General features: G+C 33.3%; 1 protein-coding gene across 1 annotated transcript; it reads right to left on the bottom strand.

The window, feature by feature from the left end:
* Positions 1 to 2,585: 2,585 nt before the first annotated feature.
* On the bottom strand, positions 2,586 to 9,654 carry LOC105619411 (T-related protein). Its single transcript, XM_012200932.1, has 6 exons — positions 9,335 to 9,654; positions 8,051 to 8,146; positions 5,292 to 5,535; positions 5,011 to 5,164; positions 4,675 to 4,872; positions 2,586 to 3,502 (listed from the first exon to the last, which is right to left on the bottom strand). Exons 1-6 carry the CDS (start codon positions 9,652 to 9,654, stop codon positions 2,586 to 2,588), a joined length of 1,929 nt encoding a protein of 642 aa, XP_012056322.1.
* Between the last annotated feature and the right edge of the window lie 5,497 nt (positions 9,655 to 15,151).

The raw sequence follows: 15,151 nt of genomic DNA on the forward strand, positions 1-15,151 counted from the left end.
ATTTTGTATATATAATTATAATATAATTATATACGAAACATTTTTCCCGGGAACTTTATATTATATATAAAATCCGCGCAGGATGTTTGGATTCACATTCGGGTGCTCCTCGAATATCATGTCATCTTTGTTTAACATTCTGTAAACTACAAGGATATGACATCCGGGGAGAATCCAAGTGAGAATCCGAACGCAGCCCAGTATATAATATTTTTAATAAGATATTGACATTTTTTAATTATTTTTGAATTACTGAATTCTGTCATTCACGTCTTATTCTAAAAGTAAAAGAGTTATTTAATATTCATTATTTTAAATAATTACACTTCTAACTTATTTCTTATTTAATATTTTAAATAAATTCCGGGAAACTATTTTATATTTTTTATTTTAAACAAATTGTACCAATTTTTTCAATTCCTATGATTTTATATTTTTATATTTAAATCAGTTTCTCGAACTTATTTTATATTTTTTATTTTAAATAATTCATATCACGGTTATTTATTTTACCGAGCAATGATCGGTAAAATATACAATACAATATTATACAATACGTAAGTTTAAAAAATTTTTGAAACACGGAATAATTTACAGTAGTAGTAGTGTCTTAAATTAATTCACTAACTGAAAAATTAAATAACGATTAACAAGATATTTAGCCAAAGTACTTTTAGCCAAATCTGTATTTAACGCAAATTGTTTTACGATATTAAGAAAATTTGAATGTATCTTTATATAAAGAACATATAGAATATTTTATCAACCTTTATTTAAGTATAAATCATTAAAAAGAATAATGAATTTATTAAGACGTTGGAATATGAAAAATATTTTGCGCAAATAATTACAATATTAATTACGTTTAAAAAAACCTTGCAAGTAAAATAGGACTTGTGCAAGTCAGAGATGTCAAAAGCAAAGCGCGAAACATACGATGATATCCGTTTATCAAAATCATGTAAAATAATTGGATAAAGATTATGTAAAAAAAACCACATTAGTAAAAACTTTTTTTTACTTCTTGTCTTTTGACAGCACATTGTAATTAATACAAAATATTTGAAATGATAAAATAAATGTCAAATACGTTCCTCGGTGTATCACAATGTAATTACGATATCATATTAAATGACTTGCGCCACTAACTAGATATAAGAAATTGTTCCATTAATTCCGCAACGAAATACTAATTGAATTTTAATTTATTTCACATAATATAAAGAAATCAAAGTTTTCAATATATTAATAATATACGGAGCTCGGTCGTATTTAAGAAATAAAAAGATTTAATAAAATGCATTTTTAATAAAAAGGATGAGACTTCTTTTGACTTATTTCTTAACCCTTAGTATACATCTTAGTTTTAGGCAATCTTACGTAATTCATCAATTAGCGTTTGTAGATATCATCTTTCGTGGATTAATGCGACACTCAAAGCGACTCGTATCACACGTCCATCTCCCTCCGAAGTCATCGAGCGAATGCCGAGGTGACGTAGTCAATCACCGCGTCGCGCGACAATTCCCGCTCGCTGTTCGCCATGTGACACGCTCCCCCTTGCTATTCGCCGGGCGCTCTCCCTCGCTGTTCGTCGTTCGGATATCCAAATGTATGAAAAATATTCACGATTTATTCGTATTTTGATAAACGAGTATCGTCGTACATTTCGCGCTTTGTTTTTGATGTCTTTGGTTCTTGTTCAATCCTATTTTACTTGCACGATTTTTTAAACATAATTAATAATTATTCGCGTGGGGTATTTTTGATATTCCAACATTATGTCTCATTTTTCATTATTCTTTTTAATTTAAATTTAAATAAAGGTTTATAAAATATTCTATATGTGTTCGTTATATATATAAAGATACATGCAAATTTTTATAATATCGTGAAACAATTTGCGCTAAATACAGCTTTAGTTAAAAGTACTAAATATCTTCTTAATCATTATTTAATTTTTCAGTTAATAAATTAATTTAAGACACTATTACTGTAAAATAATTCTGCGTTTCAGAAATTCTTTAAACTTACGTATAATGCCGATCATGATTCGGTAAAATAATTTACGAATTGTTTGAAATAAAAAAATATAAAATAAGTTCCAGAAATTTATTTTAAAATTCAAAATCATAGGAATCGGTAAAAAACAGATACGACTTAGTTAAAATAAAAAATCTTCGACGTTAAATTTAAGGACCGCGATTTCCTGAGAGTTAAAAAAATATTATTTATATGATATGTATATAAGACAAGATATATTTAAAAAAAGAATATTTTATCTGTATTTTATTTTCTCATAACATAGCTATTAATATATTCGATTAGGAATAATCGAAATACATATTACATTATTTAGGACGGATCGATACAGTTAGATTTTTTAATATCTGTTGTGCGCAATGAAAATTTTCTTAATTAATTATTATGTTTGTATATTATCATTGATCTGATGTTGTGTCATCAAATCAATATCACTGTGACAGTATTCTGCATTCAAGGATCTTATACGCGATAGTAAACTCGAACGTGCATTTTTGGACGTGTGTAATGTTTATGTATAATTTCCAGCGTATGAATCCGAGTCAAATGGCGGTTGTTTGTGGTGCTGGCGGTGGTGTCAATGGTGTCCAAGCATTCGGCTGTTCACCGGTGATCTCTGTATCCTGTCGATGATGATTATGATGATGATGTGGATGATGATGAGGGTGATGATGAGAAGAATGAGGATGACGATCAACGACCGTGGTCAAATATCGTCTCTCATCATCCGGTTGCACCTCGTTCAAAGTATCTGCGGTTTGCTCGGGATAGCCTATTTGGATGTGAGAATGCTCCTTAGGCGGACTGTCATATTCTACACTAACCGGCGAAGATGTTTCTGTTTGCGGAAGTGTCTGCAGATGTAACATTTGCGCTTGAGAGTGATGCTGCTGCTGATGACGATGATGATCGGGAGTAGTCGATTGCACTGGCGAGGTATGAGGATATTCGTGAACATATTCGTTCGCATCTGCTGGAGGAACAGGTTCTCCACTTTGTGGATGCAAGCCCGTATGGTGTAACCCTGCATGCGAAACGGAACTATATGGAGACATTTGGTGATGCAAGTGAAGATTCAAATTTAAATAGGGCTGCTGCTGCTGCTGCTGCTGCTGTTGCTGCTGCTGCTGCTGTTGCTGTTGTTCCAGCGCGCTAGAATGTATCCAAGTCGAGTCAGCGCTATGCTGCTCTTGAGATGGTAAGTTTGACGGCACATATAAAGTGCAACCAGTGACGGTGGTCGTGGAGACGGTACCGACCACGGCTCTGCCGAGAACCGTGTGTGATGACGTTGGCGATGGCGACGGTGACGTTGGCCATTCTTGTGACGCGACGGGCGGTAAGCACGTAGAGTTGAGATTCTGTAGCGATTCTGGACTCCGTGGGGACCAGGCCGGAGCCGCCACGTAAGCCGTGGAATGTAAAAGCGGCATCGGTGCGTACGCGTCCCCATGCTGTTCTATGTAGAGAAAAAAAAAGATTATGCTTTTTTTGCAAACAGTTTTATTTTCAAAAAAAAAGAGAATAAAATATCGTTCCTTTACTTATTATTAAAAAATGAAACAATTAAAAAAATATGATTTTCAAATTATTATCATGAATGAATTAAATAAAAATTAATCTGTCAATTATTAAACATCTAACAACTAAACTAATTTAACTGTCCACCAAACTTTTGTCCACCAAATAGCACTTGTATCGTTTTCAAAGTTTTTAAAGAGATACTATTTTCTGTAAGAGCGATACATTTTGGGTTGTATCATTTTTTGTAAATAAACAGGAGAATCTTCTATGGAGAACATTTAGAGTTAAGGCAGTTTTGATTGAAGTTTTGATTGAAGAAAATTGTTTTATTTTGAAAGTATTTTATTTAGTCATTTAGCTAATATAAACTATTGGTTAAATATAAACTATTGGTGATATAAGATATTTCATGTTATGTCATTTTTGATAAATTATTCTGTATTTGTTATAATATTTTTAGGATATCAAAATTATCTTAAAAGATATTTTTTAAGGATTGTAGAACAAAATGATATTTAATCATATTTCTAAGAATGTATCCTTTTTGTCAATGCTTTTTGATTAATAATTAATAATTTTCTGTTAAAACTAGTTTTTCCTGAAAAAGTTAATTTTTTTTATCAGAACAGGATCACTTATATGAATACATCAACTAAATAAGAGAAGCGCCTAATTACGATCAAAAGCTATTCTCTCAAATTAAATTAGATCGTTAATTTTAGATCCCTCGTCAGAAAATCCAGATTCGAATCCCGGTTGAAGAAATATTTTTTGTAATAAGTTCTTTAAAAGTTTTAAAATGCTAGTAGCATCAAATCGACAATCTAATTTAATTTGGATGGATTGCTATTATTTCACTTTGATTGCGTTGCAAGAAAAAATAATTGACGTGCAATCACATATCTGAGATAAATTTATTTAAAAAATATATAGTATTATTCCAATATTTAACTTTGACTATAAGTGGAGCTTCTTCTACTTAATTAATTTTTTGAGTTGTGTCATTTTTTAAGTAAGGGAACGATATATATCTATTTTTTACAACCTACGTTTTTTATAAAGATTTATAATTAAAATTCTAATAAAACAATAAAAAATTTTATTTACCATCTTGAACGTATTTGTGCCTCAAAGTATAAGGCGCTGCTCTGCAGGCACTTCTGTGTCCAGATGTAGTGACGGTGCATGAATTAGAGAAGTGATTGCTAACACAACCTGATACTTGATTTTGCGCGGCAGCTATTGCCGATGCGGTGTTATATTCATATCCCATTGTAGGTTGCGGTAAAAACAATGCACTTGCATCTGCAAAATGTTATTATGTCGTATTATTAATTATTATTTTACAGAGTTCCGATTTTAATTATCGAAATTCATTCCCAGCATTCTTTTTTTTTATTCATAATATTTGCATTATTGCCATTATTTATCATGTCAACTTACATTGCGGATAAGTCTGTGAATCGGCAGGTCTCTCCTTAGCATCAAGAAAGGCCTTCGCGAATGGGTTATATTTGATCTTTAGACTCGTAACTTCCTCATTCTGATACGCTGTCACCGCGATGAATTGCGTTTCGGGAAAACGATATGTGAGAACCTATAGTAACAATAGAATAATTATGATAAAATAAAATAATTAAAAATTATCGGGGTTAAAAATTATGGTACAAATAATAATAATAAAAAAACACAAAGAAACAAGAAAAAAAAAGGAGAAAACGTACCGTTCTCTGTTCTTCGGCACCCACTCGGACCAAATGAACACGTGGCTCGTACTTATGTAACGAGTTCAGCATGATCTGCCCATTACCATTCGACTTATTTGTTAATTTGACCTTAGCAAATGATACTGCCTCTTTCATCCAATGAGCTCCGAAATTTGGACTTTCCGGATGGATGTAAATCGGATTAGGCGGGGCAACTTCCGCTTTCCCACCTGGTACCCACTCACCATTGACGTATTTCCACCTTCGATTAGAAAACAAATTTATATCATTTATATCTCATAAATGATTTATATAAATCATTCAAATTATAAAAAAAAAATGTATATGCATAGATGTTCAGTTCTTTCTCATAAGAGACTTGGAAAGAATTGTACTACCTGTATTTCTATTGAAAAAGAAATGAGAACAATCTTATAAAACTGATTCGGTAAAGAGAATTACCTTAAGTATTCGTAGGCTCAATAGGATTAGTACTATGCTACTCTTTTCTATTTTTTTCAATCATCTTCCGAGATTGTTTTGCGAAAGCTATTATGAGGCTCGCGAATGCCTCATGGTTCGTTCAACACCGATGACGAATCGTCGACGAGTTAAAAATAACATACTAACAAGTTTAGAATCGACTTTAGCGACGTTACGTGATGCTTGAACGAAAGGGGTACGGTAATTATGACCTGTTAGTGTCCTTCACGTCCCCCGTTCCTTTTGCTCGCAAAATAAATCAATGCAAATCATCGGTAACGCGCTTATCCGTTTGCTGCCTACACAATATTTCGATGCTATGTGCTTTCTATTCTTCTCAGCATAACTTTGCAATTTGTACAATTTTCACTTGTTATTAATTAAGAGATAATTTAATTCCTTAATCGATAAATGCCGGATCAGATTTAAACTTTAGAACTGACGAACATATGAATAATATTTGAAATATTTCTCATGCAATAGTTGAAACAAATTGTTTACTAAAATCAAAATAAATATCATATGTTATAAGTAGAGATTTTCTTCTATTTTTTTTCAGTTATTTTATTATTTTAACGTTATTTTTCTCTTTTTTGAAAAACAAAAATATTTAAAAATATAGTGAAATAAAAATGAATGTGTGAAATTCTGCCCTGTGACAAAAAATAGAGTATAGATGAAAAATTGACTTAGTGAACACATTGTACGATCATTTTGTTACCCACTGTGCCACCCTCTATCCTCTGTAGCACTTTGTATTGTCCGAAAGTTAAACTATCGATTTAACTTTAACTTTCAAACTATAAATCAGATCAAAATTTTTATGATGACTTTAAAAATCTTGATATATTTCCTTAAAAATCTCGATGTTTGATACTTGAGAAAAAGAGAAAAAATTAAATTATTTTTAACATTTGATAAAGCATGGAAGATAATCGTTGCTTTTTTCCTGTTCACTCATTACTGTCTTAACTGTCTCAAATTATGACAAAGCGAGAAAATCATAATAAAAATTCTTACAAAATATAATAAAATATTGTATAAATATACAGGGTGCAATTTAAAAAACGCCCACAAACCACATAACATTACTCAAAAACTGACATAAAACTAATGAACCATTTTGCAATTTTCGCAATAGTTAATAAGATTATTAATTTCTATGTTGCCAAATAAAATCGACGCATAAGACAACTTTAAGATATTGTTTTTCAGTGTTTTTTGTGAAATATCTCAAAAACGACCTTAACAATTTCTTAAAATTGTCTTATGCATCAATTTTAAACATTATATTTACTGGATAACTAAAAAACATTGCGAAAATTGCAAAATGGTTCATAAATTTTAGATTTTTAATTTTTTATTAGATATAGCGCTATATGATTCGTAGGCGCTTTTAAAATTACACCTTGTATATTTCAATAAAACACCTTATTCGATAAAATCTTGTAACATATATCGAAAAATTTCTTGTTTCACTATATAATTAAAAAATAATTATATATCTGGAAATAAAATTATGCATAAAATAAAAAATGAAATAAATTATGTTCACAGTTATAATAAACTGTCTAATGATATATATGTATATATAGAAATAAATATGGTTTAATTTCTCTTCAAAACTAAGAAAATAGTTTCCATAAATATTTTATAAATTTCATAGTATAATTTCATAATATATTTTATATATCCGTTGGATTGCAAATATTATTTTATTGAAATATATTCCTATGCAAATAATTTTTGCAAAAATTTTTACTGTATGTTTTTCTGCTTCTAATGTTATGATTTAAGACAAGTGGTAAGTGAACAGTGACAATAGTATAGTGACAAGAAACCTCAAGACGGGAGCAGAATCTTTCATAAAGCGTAATGCATAAGAAAATGAGAGCCAATCAAAATCCTTCATTTCCTTTCTTCTCATGGAATGAAAAACTCTGATTGATTTACTTATGTCTTATACATTATGTGTTATGCAAAAATCTCCTGCTCTTATGCTATTAAAATCTCCTTCCTATGCTTTAAGACTTAAAACTTGAGTAATAGCTTATAATAGCTTATTGTAGAAAACCCGTAAAGGACAGGAGTCAATCATATAGTCTTGCATAAGACGTAAGAAAATCAACCAAAGTTTTTTACAATATTTGGTAGAAAGAAGGGAAACGAAAGATTTTGATTGATTCATTTTCTTATGCATTATGTGTTATGCAAGATTCTATGTTCCCGCTTTTAAGAATATACTTAAGAATACACTTATCAAATAATTTATTATACATAAAATTGAACATTACCTGTGCGGATCAACTTGCACGAATTCCAATAGCAGAGTATACATAGCCGCCGGTTCCAAACCACGTGCAACGACCTTCACCACGGGAAACATTCTCCTGCAGAAAGTGACATATCAGAAATGTGCATAACAGGTTACCAATCGTAAAGCCATGAGATGCGCGCGAAAGATCGACATCGACGGTAAAATCCACGGTGTGGATCAAAAGATAACCGCCGCGGACTTGGATACACTTGTGTCTCCTCGGCGCGACTATACATTTATGAGCCGTGTATTAATAAAAACGATTATGGTTTGTCGATTGCGGGTGTGCAGGCAAAGTGCTTGCTCACAGGCATCAGCTCGACAAGAGAACGTTTTACAAGAGGACTGTAAGCATCGTAAAGTTTTATTGCCGATGGCTGAATCTTCCCACAATAATCCTGGGGAACTCCGTCTTTCTATAGATCGACCTTTATCATTCACTTTGGTGATTCCTAACTATATATTGGCTCGATATTGTCTATTTTTTTACAATAAATAATATGTATCTAGATATGATGTGCTTTTCCCGAAAAAGTTTTCCACCGTTAGACGAATACTGACCGAACATCTGAACATTATGATTGTCGTTATGTTTTCACTTAAAAGAGGAGCATAGTTTTAAAAGAAAAAAATGAAAACAAGTTGAGATTTATTTTTATTTTTTATGTATTGCGACTTTGATATTTCATATGCCGTGCAACTTAGTAACATGTACATATCATGATTTCTTATTAAAAAGTATGAGAATTTTCATTGCCCGAGAAGCTGCTGTTATATTATAATGTGAAATATATATTAATGTATATTAAGCAAAATATTTACAGTATTATTTGTCCCAAATAAAAAGTACAGCTTGATTGAAACTGCTATGCAGTTTCCTTCGCTTTAGTTCACGGCTTAATATTTTTTTGCTATAAGATAGAATGAGAGAGAGAGAGAGAGAGAGAGAGAGAGAGAGAGACTTTATCCTTTTAATTTTGAATGATCGATTTCCGGTTTTGCTTGAGATGTTAGCTAATGATATTTTTGTTCGCGGTAAACAAATATTTCTATCGGATATCGGATGTCTATCATGGCTAAAAAATTTGCGGTACCTCATTTTTATGAGTTTTAAAGTGCACAAAAATCACTTTCTCGCGGTAATATCAACTCGAACGTTGTACCGATCGTACAATGCATTAATAGTAGCGATGGAGAACTATTCCTCCCTTCAAGCTTAAATATTTTTTATTAGTCTTCCAATTAATCCATATGCATGTACCTTCCATTTTTTGTGACGATCATCTCGTTCGTGATGCACTGGAATCTGGTCCAGAGCTCCCGATCTTCCAGCGACAAAGACAGCGGCAATCCTTGATTCCCCGAGATCGCGACAGGAGGGCCGAGATTTTGTCTCGCAATCGAACCGCGCTCTTCGCGATCCTCTCGATCCTCCACAGGACTTGTCCTATTCTGTCTTCCGCCGCGATCTCGCTCGCGATCTCGCTCCTGCTCGCGTTCCCTTTCGCGCTCGCGATCGCGTTCGTGGCACGAAGAACGCGTTGGAGAACCCGGCGTTCGCGGCGCGCCCGCCGGTTGCATCTTGAATGTTCTCCAATACGTCACTTTGTATACTTTGATCCTTTCACCCTTTCCAATATATTTTCAAATTAAAAATTTAATCGAAGTCTCTTGATCGAGAATAACAATATAAATTGTTATATATACAAGGACAAAAAAGTACAAAAACTACATGCGACGCGGTATATTTTCCAGATAGACTCACAGCAGGAGAGAGGGATGTGAAAATTTGGTTTACTTTCGCTGTTGATCGATTCGCGGATTCTAATTAAAAAATCCAAATTTGCGACGTCGTCCCACGAGAAAAACGGATGTGATCTTGCAGAGGACAGCGGAGGGGGATGGAAAAGCGTCGTTCTCGTCGCGGCACCAGACGTCTCCGTCGGCGGCGGAGGATAGGCCGCGTTGTGAGAAGCCGCGCCGCGTGGCCGTAGACTCGTAACACTTGGGCGCGATATTTCACACTAGCCGGTGAAGACTCGCCGAAGACTGACCGGCGGTATATCTGCCTCTCTGTTCTCGCTTCGCATCCTCTCTTTCTCCGTTTTTCAGTGGGTATGTGACCGTCAAGGAGGCACCGGCTCGAGCCGCGTTCGCGCTTGCCGGGTGCTAATTACTCGCTAAAATAGGAGCTCACGGGTGCAGCATGGCGGTACCATTACGGTATCCATTGGTTGAGGTCGATTTGCCGGTTGCCACATCGTCACAACGGCGGGTGCCGCCTTCGATGTCATGCATCTACCAATGAACGAGTGAGTCGTCTTTACAAATCCACCGTGATTGGTGGGTTCGACAACAAACACGTCGTTTGCTAGTCCGCCCACGTCGCCGGTCGCCGGGTTCTCGATTAGTCCTTACGGACAACGTACACGGATCCGCACGTGGTGAACCGAATCGTTGCCGTAATCGTCCTTTTGATTAATGTCGGTCGGTCGCGAATTCGTCTTGATCGAAAATATATACGTCGCACGGCCGATGGGAAGGAATCATCTTACCAAAGTCGCAAGGAAGTGTTCTTCATTTTCGTGAAGCGAAAACACGGCAATGCGACATGTCACCTCTACGAGTTAATATTTGCGTCTGTTGCACTCGGGAAAGTATGCAAGATGTATTTGTTCCTCGTGAGAGATGTAAGTGTTGCTCCCGTTGACGAGGCATAACGGGCCTCGACATAGCCACACTAAAAAAACTTAAGAAATTGTTTCTCTGTCAGTTATTCTAATTTCTTTTTAAATATTCATTTTTAAGATAGCATTAATTTCCACATCAAAAAATGAAATAGAATTAAATTGAATTAATTACTTTTCTTTTTTATTATATATAATAGTAATTGTCAACGAGCAATTTGTTTAAAAATGAAAAATGATTACACTCTTGTGTTTGATTGCACTCTATTTCCTTTTATCATTATAACTTGTTTTTGAAAGGAGAATGTTGAATTTTGATTATTCATCAAAGTAAAAAAGTTCTGAGATATACAAATTATATGTTAATTATATATTATATTAAAAGGTTACTTAAACGGAATCGAGTGATAAATCATTTATTTTAATTTATACGGAAACATTAAGAATAATAGGAAAAATTGCGTGATAAAATCTAATCACATTTATTGATAAAAATTATTAAGTAAAACATTAAGACATCCCAGGAATTAGTAACTGTGCATGTTATTATTATTTAAATGACTATTTAAGTGTTATATATTTAAGTAAAAGAAGTTAGAAGAGATTTTCGAGCAATTAAGAATCCAATATAAATTATTTGATTTCGAATTTTAGATTTGAACAATGAACATACTTAAGTTATACGTGTTTAAATACTAACAATATAGTCTTTGTTACTTGAATTCTAGAATATGTTCATATCTAAATTTTTAGATTTATTATCTTTGATATACGATTTCTTCCGATAATATACGATGTTTCCGATATTTTTCCGTAATAAGCGATACACTACTCGATTCTATTTAAGGCTCGATTTTTTTATTCTCCGGTTAACTTGTGATTAAGCTTAACTTGATGCTTTATTCAATAAGCTTCATTTATGATAAAAAAAAGCCCATTGAGTGAAATATCAGGTAGTGAAACGTCAGGAGTGAAACATTAAGCTTAATCACAAGTTAACCAGATAATGACAAATCGGGCGCGCGAACGTTAGTCTTTAATGTAATACTTATTTCACGTGTATCTCGGAACTTTTTCATTTTAGAAAAACTTAACATTCTCCTGTATATTTTATATAACAAAATTTTGCAAGCATTTCAATAATTTACTTAAAATCTCGTGATTCGCATCTCAGTCTCAGAAAGGAAATTCGTGAAATTGACTTATAGTATGGTAATTTCGATATTTGTCGATTATGAAAATGGAATTCCTCGCCTATCACAAACAAAACGATCGGAGAGGGGGAGGGGGAGGGAGGAAATAGGAATATGTTAGTCGTCTGGAGTCAAATGACAAAAATCAACAGAACACCATTCGACCGGTCGCACGACGCATCGCGAGCAGATATTTGAGGAGGACCGTTCTCTTGTTTGCCATCGCACACGGTTTCGGAGTTCGGACAGCAATCGCCGGACGTGAAGACGGCTGTAACCCTATCGGTTATTTGTGCTAGCAATTTCGTACGGAGAGCATGTACTCGTGATCGTCCTGGTGCCGCGACATTGCCGGAGGCCGAGAGCGGAGCTATCTTTATTGAAGGCGGTCCGAGGTTGTCGAAGGTAATTACAATTTTCAGCCTGACTGCATCTGCGATTATTTGCCAAAAATATCGTCAGTTCCTGAGCCGCAAATTGCGCGGTGACATCAATCGCGAGATCTTCTTAAAAGTATATATGAAGTCGAAAACGAAAGTGTCATTTTTATTCTCCAAGTACTATCCATATCCGGTAGTCGTAAAAAGACAAGAATCTTTAGACCGTCTAACTTTCATATAAATGTTTGAATGCGAGCTATATATAAAAAAAAGTTGTATACAACTACATAAAAAGAAAAGGATGCTAGTTCCTTTGAATTTAATGCTGACGAGAAGTTTCTAGAAGCATTAATCTTAATTGTAAAAATCATAACTTTTATTAAAACTTTTAAAACTATCTTTCCTACATCTCTTTACAACAAAAAGATGTTTTCTTTTTACCTGCATTGATCATAATCTTCAATGTAACACACATTGTAGAGTTAGGATATTCATCTTGTCTTAGTTCTTTCGACTGGCATATGATACACACTTAGAAATTAAGAGATTTCGAAGATGGGTTTATGCCCATCCGCTGCACGGTGGCGTATCATAAAAATTTTACCTCGAACGACTTCTACACAACCTGCACAACACTGCAAAGGTGTTTACGATAGGGGTATTCTTGATTATTGCTACCTGCCGCTAGGTAGTCTTTAGACACGAGTCGGGAGGTCTTCGGCATTCATTTATACTGTTTGAGGGATACCGCTATAGTTACGACCGCTTTGAAAAACCGCTTTTTTGGCGTTCGTCTATTTACAAACTGTATCATACGTCGAACATTTTTAGCAGAAGTTGTGCGTGCGTTCCAAACGTCAAAAGCGGCGACGTTTACCACAAGACAAAGATATCATCATCTTCCAAAAAGATTTCAACTTATTATAATGTTTTATCAATCAAATCATTGGCTAAGAATAAATTTGCGATAGGATGAGATATGCAAAGTTTTAAACATTCAGAGTCATTTATTACGCGATATTGTTGATTTCTACAGGAAAAAATGATTTTAATATATAAAAAATTTGATTGAAATATCTAAAAATTTAGCTAGATATATATAGATCAGAAAATAATTTTGTTAAATTAAATTGAAAATAGTTATGTAGGACGTTTAAATTAAATATAATTGCTAAAATATGAAAATATCTTGCTTATCATGCTTGAAATTTTTACATAATTATTTTGATAATCCAACAAAATTATTTTCAGATCCTATATAATTAAATTTTTAGATGTCTCAGTAAAATCATTCTTTTCATAAATTCTTATAATGAAGAAAAGAAAAAGAATAAAATCTAAGAACTAAGATAAGAAATATACCGCAAATGTGCCAATTTCTAAAAATTATATGTTTAAGTCATTGTGACAACTCGTCGCTTAACAAATAAAATTTGAATATTTAAACGAATTATTGCTTAATTATTAATAATGGTATCAACTTGATTTTTAAAAATTTTTTTTCTCGTTAGATTTATACGTGTCCAAGTCAGGTGAATTTTTATCCTGATTCATCTTCAGATTGATAATTTCGCGTTCCCGTTGAATATCGGGATCTCTCAATTCATTTACACTGATGGCATAGTTTCGTCGTGCACGATCACTAATGATTCTTTCGTATCCCATATGATTACCAAGCAACATCGGGAATTCCGTCGGATGCGGGATGGTTGCTTTTTGCTGAATCCACTTTGTCTGATTGGAATAATCCACTAAAGCCGCGTAAGTCTGCATAATTTCATGAAAAATGAAATTAAAAATCCTTAATGTCAATACTCAAGTTCCAGAATTAAAAATATGACTAATTGTACTTTCGTAGATTTGAATGTTGAAATTCAGTAGATATTAGTATTATCTGGAAATAATATTAAAATTTAATGTCATTTTTACCACAAGACTATCAGGAATTCTGGCTATTGCGTGTCCGGTCTGGGTGAACCAACAATATTCATTGGGCAAAATATGCGATATCAATCGTCCATCTTCTGTGAATCCGTGAATAGTATTGGCTCCTAGGATACTGTGGGATTTCGATGGAAAGGGAAACAGCAAGGGAGTCGTCAAGTAAGCTTCCGGAATCAGCTGGGAAAAAAATAGACATACTATTTTGTTTTTTTTTTTCTTTACTGTCGCATAGACATCTGTTTCTTTTATTCTTGTCACACTGCTCGCGATCGTTCCAATCGAATGAGAGTAAAGTTATACATTTCAATGTTGATCTTTATGTCCATCTTATATCACAGGACAATTATACCGCAAATGCCAATTTATCTACATATTCAATATATTTTTCATTTTAAAAGGACATTATATCTTTAATATTCTCGGCATCAAAAATTTTTGACATTTGTGGTACTTATGTTGCATAAAACATTGTAGGTCTGTTGTATAGGTCGGTTTGTTCTATCATCTTTAGCTACCGTTGCTTATGATATTGTATCACACAGCGTACATTTACGTTCATCTGATTAATTAAAAACACAGTATTCCTCATTTAAAGTTGTCTGTATCTTTCAACATGCACAGTACATCAACGCCAAGGAGTTTTTTTTATGATGTCACATACTATTGATATCTAATTCAGAATTACTTCATCCTACGAAGATAAAGTCATTTTTTGATTATGATATTTACGCACACTCCAATTTGACAGCTGTTTAAATATATTTTGTAAGGCGTGAGATTATGTTCATTCCGTTGCAAGAAGTGGAATATATTTTTTTTCAATTTTATATATATTATATATATATATATATATATATATATATATATATATATA

The sequence above is a fragment of the Atta cephalotes genome, assembly GCF_000143395.1.
Source record: "Atta cephalotes unplaced genomic scaffold scaffold00021, whole genome shotgun sequence".
Taxonomy (NCBI): domain Eukaryota; kingdom Metazoa; phylum Arthropoda; class Insecta; order Hymenoptera; family Formicidae; genus Atta; species Atta cephalotes.